The 8,060-nt window shown below is 37.6% G+C and overlaps 1 protein-coding gene across 1 annotated transcript in view; it reads right to left on the bottom strand.

The window, feature by feature from the left end:
- Positions 1–646: 646 nt before the first annotated feature.
- LOC119718742 (neurexin-4-like) overlaps positions 647–8,060 on the bottom strand; it is a 41,804-nt gene continuing 34,390 nt past the window's right edge. The window contains exons 20-23 of the mRNA XM_038188139.1: positions 7,502–7,629; positions 7,190–7,277; positions 6,136–6,405; positions 647–5,345 (exon numbers count right to left, since the gene is read on the bottom strand). Of these exons, the coding sequence (XP_038044067.1) occupies positions 5,152–5,345; positions 6,136–6,405; positions 7,190–7,277; positions 7,502–7,629 (680 nt within the window). The 3' untranslated portion in view covers positions 647–5,151. The remainder of the gene's footprint in view (positions 5,346–6,135; positions 6,406–7,189; positions 7,278–7,501; positions 7,630–8,060) is intronic.

The following is an 8,060-nucleotide window of genomic DNA, read 5'->3' as shown; positions in this document are numbered from 1 at the left end:
CAAACATCGAAAAACAAAACTACCAAATTTTTACGAAATACCTTACCACAAGGATGTTGGTAAATGACAGTCTAAAGCATCCTGTAAAATTATGGCACCTGGTGTGAAATCAATTTCAAGAAAAGTGGTATTTTTGTATAAATTTCCAACGGTGGTCGGCCGACCACCGTTGTAACCTAACTATTTTTCAACTACTGCTCCAAATTTACCATTTTTTTCAGTCCAATTTTTGTTTGCTATTGGTTACATGTTCATGAACGGGTGCAGGCCAGCTAGACAGGTTCCCTTATCTTACAATTTTTCCGGCATCTATAAATTGATCCATTTCATCTTTAGTGGAGTCAGGGAACCAGACTACTTGAACATTTTTGTTTTTCTTGGTTTTTCCAGCATTTTCGAACACAAAACTTCAAACATGTCAGTGTAACAATATTTGATCTATTATACTAACCTCTCAAATAGTTCATTTCTGAAAATTACAGCAAAAGCCAATGATCATTGTACATTCCCTTTAATGTGGCTGACTAGTGAATAAAGCTTATTAGGGGTAGAGGTTCTAGTAGGACTGACAGTTCATCTATAAGAAACTCCCCTTGATGTTTTCCAGTAGAAAAAGAAAAACAACCTTTAAGCACTCAAACGAAAGGAAATTTCAGCGCCTTTTGTAAACAAAGGACCATTTTTATTAGTGAAATATACAGAAACAGTAGCCATCTCAAAAAAGTACCAAATGACAAGAAATATCTACAAAGAACCCCTTCACCAATGTAGTATCTTAATACTGAATTAATAACAATAAATAGATTAATCCACAATAAAAAAAAACTTCAAAAAAAAAAAACACACTACTTATGATTAATAAAAAAGTACTGTCACCAAGTACTGGTTAAATTCAACAACTTGGTTAAATCGTACACACGCCAGTGAATACACAAAAATGAAAACGTCAAAACCATTTTTGATTTATCTTCGATCAAATCTCGTAGTTCTTGTTAAGAAAACATACAGTTCAAAATTACACCCGACGCTGTACAAGAAAGTTACATTAATATTCAAATTCTGCAAACAATTTAAAAAAAAAATTGGCCTTTTAATGTTGTACTTTACAGTTCAAAAGGTACTGCTTTTAGTTTATAAGTTCATCTTTACAGTACTACCGTGTCCAATGTAGGAATGTGCAAGCTTTGTAGCAGTAAGGGATTTACAGTATAAAATCAACCAACATTTATCTAAAAACGAAATAATAATCCCCGAACAAGGGACTTTTTAGCATTTTTTTAAATACACTACATGCAAAGTTGTAAAAGTTTAACAGAAAATGACCAGTACAAAATGTTTATTCCATTATATTTTTTTAAGAAACTCTGATTGAGCCCTTAGAATTTGACCCGTCTAGATTAAGATGAAAGTAATGGGAACAAATTCCTCCTATCAATGAAAGACTAAACACCACACTAAAACCCAAAGCCCTGAGGTCTTTTTCAACTGCATTTCGCGAATCAAATGTTTAACTCAAATCCCTCCCAAATTCCATAACAACACAAGTGTGATGCTTCTTGCTACAAGCACAACGTCAAATGGGTGTTGATAATGGAGTGATACGTAAACCCAAATGTATGGAAATATTGTCCACGTCCAACAACATGGCTACGGCTGCCAGTACAGCCGCTTCCATTGGCACATGTGTAACTTCCAAGTCGTAGCCATGCTAGCAGACGTGGCCTATCAGTGACTAAAACACTGGCATCCTCCGAGAATTTTGTTCACAAGTTACTTTCTGCAACACCAGACTTGGATGTTATAAAAAAAATTTAAGAGAACATGCATCAGGCAGATGATTTAAGTCTTCTGAGGCGTTGCAAATTTAGGAATTAGATCATGAATACAATTATGCATATATGTGTGAGGCACAGTGATTAAGACTAAACCAAAGCAAAAGTTAAAAATTCAAATGGTTGTATTAAACATGCACTGCAAAATGAATCCACATTGTTGGAACAATATTACTTTCACCAAGACTACAATGTAATTGTGCACAAATGTTTACAACAGTGCATACGAATGAAAATGGAGATCCACATTGCACTTTGGAAGCTGGTTAAACATGAAATAAATACACAATGAAGTTATGAAGTCAAAACAAAATATGCCATATCATGCAATTAAAGCAGGCAACTGAATGCTTTCAACCTGCAGGATCCCCCGACTCTGTGAAGTCCAAAATCCACATTATGGGTAGCAATGCATCTGACCAATTTGCCAAGTGACAGCCCCAAAGAAAGACATGGCTGCTATGGCCACACAAGTTACATTAACTCCTCTCACTGGAACTCATGTACTTGATGCAAATGTTCAAAAACTTGAAGGATAAATCAACTACACAAATGTTTGACTAATCAGCACAGCCCTAACAAAGTCACATGGCCCGTAGCTGGTATCAGCTCCGATACCATTGGATGAGGGTTATTTTTTGAATGGCCAATCACAGACATTTCTCACATAGCTTGGAACCCATACCGGAATCAGCCGCACAGTTTTTTTAAAAGTTGTGCACTATCCCAGACACAAAAAAAATGACATGACCATTTTAAAATGTTACTCAAGACTTGACACACACAAAATATTGACACTTAAGTTCATTGACCTTTGTACATTGGTGGGATCTGATGCATTTTTTTTTTCAGACAAGGAATTTAAGCCAAGTCTGGTGCCTAAACGCCTTCAAACAAGAAACATGTGAAAAACTGAAATCATGACCAGACTAACAGCTTTAAAACATAAGTAATACAGACACAGTAATGTAAAACATTAGCACTGCTCGCCAACTTCCATAAGTTCTAAAACTAGCTAGACCTCGCCCAGAACAGCTAGCCCATTTTGCGTTTTAACCCAATTGACAAAAGCTTAATCATAGTGTATCGTTTGACCTTTTGCGACTTCAATGCGACTTAACCGTTAACCTTAACTATCATATATTCGGCATACATTATTTAGTGTGTTGAAAGCACTACTGGTCAAATTTAGCCACAACCTTGAAACACATTGACTGCCGACGAAATTTGTACAGGGTGCCCCTTTGCCAAGCGATGTACGCATGCACGCATATGTATTTGATACTTAATAAAAAACAATTTGATATGAACATAACCAGTGGATAGATTTTTGTTCTTGAACTGCCAACAGCTAATTTGTTGCGTTTTCAGCGCCGCTAGTGTATTCCGTATACAATAAGAAAGTCTTTACTTATACTCCAGTATGTCAGCCACTACGATTATATTCACAGTTGGCAGTCAACGTGTTAAGTTCATTCAAATATCAGAGCCAGTTTCGCAGTATTAACAAAAACTCCCTGTTACCGTTGTAAACTAACGCTTAAAAATGAAATTAAATGTAGACAAAATAAAATATCCTTGATGAACTTCGGGCTTTAAATACAATAAAAACCAAAAAAGAAAGGTGGATTTTAAATACACTGTTTTTAAAATGTGCATAGCCTCTGAGGAATAGACAATGGTAATAATAATGCTGTGCAAAATGTAAGGAGCCTCGTTCAACAGAACGAGGATACAATTGTAAAACTTAAAAAATGTTTTCCAAAAGTTCACGTCAGCCATAAAAAGTTTTGGTCTTTATAAAACATCTTGAAAATTTCTCAACGGTCCAATTTTGCTTACATACATTTTTTTGTATAATTTGTTGGAAGTCATTCAGGGAAGATTTCATATTTTTTAATTTTCAAAAAGCTTGGTCGTGGATTTAATTAAAAAGATACTATGTAGGAAAAACGGTTAGAAATATTGTTTGGCACAGTATGATCCATAACCATAGCTTTAACCATGGCAACCAATAATGCATTTTAGCATTTTGTTTGAAAAGCTGGCAGCTACTTAATAAAGAAAATAAATGAGAAAAAAAAAGTGATTAAAAAAACGTAAACCTTGCATTCGAGATTCTTCTGTAATTTACCAGTCAGAAGAAAAGGGAAAATTATAAAGCCCTAAATCTATGTCTGTGAATTAGGAATTTAAAAAGATTAAAATCTAAACTTGTTGGTAAAAGTGCCAAATGCTTCCAGCATGGAAAATATTAATAAAAAGGTCATGATTAAATAGTACTTTTCAATACAGATCTAAAAGAACATTTCTTTCATTTTTAATTAACATGGCCTGATATTGGCTTTTACATGAAAACCAAAGAAATCAATTATCTGCTTGAAAATCAATATCTAGCCAATTATAATTTCGCTCAAACACAAGTAAGAAGTGGTTTTTACCAGATTGACCAGACATTTACAACCGGTTCCATCTGAAGAGCTAGACCTGACCGGTCCTAACCAGTTCTGACCACTTTATGTATCAGCACAGATAATATTAAGCCACTGACCACACTGCTGGATCCAACCGGCCTGAGTTAGTTCTGACTGGTCCTAACCAGTTCTGAGCCAGTTTAATAGACAAGCACAGATAATAAGCAATTGTCTCACAACCAGAGCAACTTGGCCTTGGCTGGTTCTGACCAGTTCTGACCAGTCCTAACTCGTTCCCACCAGTTTACATATCGCAAGATAATTAGCCACTGACTGTACCAATAGATAAAACTGGCCTTGTCTGGTGCTGACTGGTCCTATCCAGTTCTGACCAGTTCATAACATCAGTACATACACTGTATTCCAATATCTATAAGCTGACCAAAGCCACAGATTTGTACATAGAAAATCCACTGTCAAAACTATTTTTTAAAACAAAACTGACCCTGAATATACAAAAATAAGGCCACATTGGACCACAGATTAGGTTTACAAAAACCAAAATAAGGATGAGGCTGGCCACTTTCATAGCAATCTTTGAAAGAGAAATTGTGCACCGGAAAAGTAGAAAACTTTCCGCTTGAAACTCCAATTCTCTGCACTAGTTTACGCATCATGGACAAAAGATATGCCTTACAGGCTATGATAAGTTCTGCTATGAAAATGTCCCTTCCTTAAAAAAAAATCTCAAGTAAAAATATGCTTACGACCAAACCAGATTTTCCATTTAGCACAAATACATACAAAAATTGTAGTCTCTATTGAAAAACATAACTACTGCTCCATTAAAAACATGAATAACTTCGATTGCATGTTAAAATAACAAAGACTGTCGACTTTAAAGGTTAAATGTACCATTCCTTCTTCTTTTCCGGTTTTAATTGCTTGGCGCCGGTCATCATGACTGCTGTGTCGGCGTCGCCGGCCGCTTCCGCCCCTTTCGCTTCGTTGGTGTGGTACATGCCCTTGTGTTGGAACTTGTAGCGCAGGATCAGGAGTACGAGAATTATCAGGGCTAGGAGGAGGATGATCACCACAACTGCATTGTGGGAAGAAATCAAACGAAAGAAGGTCAAGGGTCATTGTCAATCTATGCTACTTTGGCTTATCTGGTTCTTTAGGCTCTCACTGGATAGATTTTGCTGAACTGTTTACCCTGGGTCAACACTTCCGTGTTCCGTGTTCGCAAAACGGGTGAACATGACCCTGGGTCAACATTTCCGTGTTCGCAAGGCGTGTGAACATGACCCTTGGTCACCACTTCTGTGTTCACAAAACACGTGAACATGACCCGGGGTCAACATTTCTGTGTTCGCACGACAGGGGAACATGACCCTGGATCAACACTTCCATGTCCTCACGACGGGTTAATATGACCCCGGGTCAACACTTCCATTTTCACATGACGGGTGAACATGGGATGAACATGCACGGATCATAATATTAACTTACCCACAATGCACTGCAACACCTGCATTTACTTTTTAAGGGTTAACATGGTGAACAGATTAAATATGAAACTAAGTTCTGTCATTCAATTTTGTGCCATTTTTAAAGTTTTCTTTCAAAGAATTTCTCTAAACCATGACATATGGGGCCCAATTTGTCCCGCCCGCCCCCCCCCCCACCCCCCCCAAAAAAATTAATAAACTGTAGGTTGAAATCCCAAATCCAGTCAATTTCATGATTCAACCTTATCTTAAATTCTTAAAATATCAGTCTGTGTACTGCTGAATCTCATTAAAGGTTATAACATGGTGTTTCATGGTACGGTACTTTTTCATACAATGCCTTAAATATTTTCTTTTTTTACAAAGATTGGCACTTACAAGCTATAGCAGCCTTATCTCCGCCGGACAGATTCTGCCCCGCAGGTGGGAGTGGCTCGGCTGGCTCGGTGGGAGTGACTTCAGTGGGCTGTGGGAGGGGCTTCGGAATGGCCGCGGCCGGCACGGCTTCCTCCACGTTGCAGCGCGACTTCTGCAGGTTACCCGCGCTGGTCACGCTGTCCGGGCGAGGCTCCATGAAGTAGTTCTTCAGCGGGTAGATGTCGTTGAACTTCACCCGGGAAATACAGCCTTGGAAGGTATTGGCCTCCTCTGTTTAAGCAAAACAAAAAACAAAACGGCAATCAATAAGATAAGGAACGAAGAACAGGACAGGTCTGAATTTCCTGGTTTACTCATTTCGATTTAATTGTTAAGTCTTTCCCGCTTTGAGACCCTTGTAAGATAACAACGCCGGGGCAGAATCACAAAAGTTGGGCACATCTTTTCTGAAATTCTAGAAATCCATGATTTGTCTATGAACTCAACGGTAAAAGTGTAACCCCTCCTCTTCAAACAGAACCAAATTTTTGACACATGTATTCCCCATTCAGAGAATGGGTCTGTAGCGTTCTTCTTGTGCACTCAATACAAATACTGGATGTTTTCCAAAGAAACAAGCTTTTATTTTTGTCACCAAGTTGTTTAAATATAAATCAGTGAAAACATGATTCTTCAAAGTTCCTCACTCTTCAACAAATTCAATATTTTTTCTCTTAATAAATTTTCAAGCAGACTGGCTCCGATACTGATTGTTGGGGTGGGGTGGGGGGGGGGGGGGGGAGACAAGCCTACCCCACGAGAATGGGAATTATTGTCTCGCAGCTAAATTGTTAAGTAATAAGTCAAAAACTAAACATGGGCAAAGTTTTATTTTGTAGATTGATGTCTCATTAACAAGTGAATAACTTTTAAATACCTAGAAAACCAGCACTTTAGCAAAGGAATATATTTTCGGGATGAAATTTGAAAGTAGGAAAAAGTATCTCTCAGTGAATCTTTTTGGTCTCTCCCCCCCCCCCCCCCTTCCAAAAAAAGAATTCATACAAATTCTTACCCGTGCTTCCAACATAAACTCTGTCCACCCCAGCAAATGTTGTATCCACTCCTGGTGTCATTAACGTCACTGGTTCGTAGCCGTCCACCTGGGCAAAAAATGATAAAGGAACAACAAAATTCAAAAACATCTCATCAGAAATACACCGGTAATTCTTTTCAAACCAACAAAATAAACAAAAACAATGAACAATAATTTAACGAGGGAATGCCCTTGTATTAAAATCCAAGAAGAAATTAAAATAAAAGTCTTAAATCTAACTTTTGCAGTTTGGAAAGGCGACAAACAAGTTCTGAGGGAGATAGAACTTACCTTGAGTTTTGCCTCATTTCCGTCACGTTCCATCTTCACGTAGTGGTGCTTTCCGTCAGTGAAGTTATGTTCGCTCGTCAGGACGATTGGCTCCCCGGAGCCCAACTTGTACGTAAACGTAAGGTAGCCTTTAAGAAAAAAAAATCAGAGAGACTTTTTTTTAAAAGACAAAATGAAAAGAAAAAAAAATGAATTGATTTTTTCCTACACTACAAATTTAACTTTGTTCTGGTGAAGTGTGACAAATGGATCAATGAAAAATATATTTCATATTAGGCACATACAATAGTCAAAAATAAGAGCACAAATTCGGCCAAATTTGAGCACACATGAGCCTTCTTGATTTGTAAAAAGTAACGGCTGTATTTGAGACTGGATTTTCATCCGATCTTTGGGGGATTGGTTAATATATGGGCTGTTTTGACTTGTGTAGTCTTCCTCTCCAGCAGCTCTATTGCAATTGTTTACACAGGCCTTGAGGTGGAAGACTAGCACAGCAAACTACTGTCGCTTATCTCCGAATACATCAAAGAGTATGAACAAGTCCAAAATTTGATAG

Source organism: Patiria miniata, unplaced genomic scaffold, assembly GCF_015706575.1.
Source record: "Patiria miniata isolate m_02_andy unplaced genomic scaffold, ASM1570657v1 HiC_scaffold_7, whole genome shotgun sequence".
Classification (NCBI taxonomy): Eukaryota; Metazoa; Echinodermata; class Asteroidea; order Valvatida; family Asterinidae; genus Patiria; species Patiria miniata.
The sequence above is the reverse complement of the archived record's forward strand: the minus strand, read 5'-3'. Positions and strand labels throughout refer to the sequence as shown.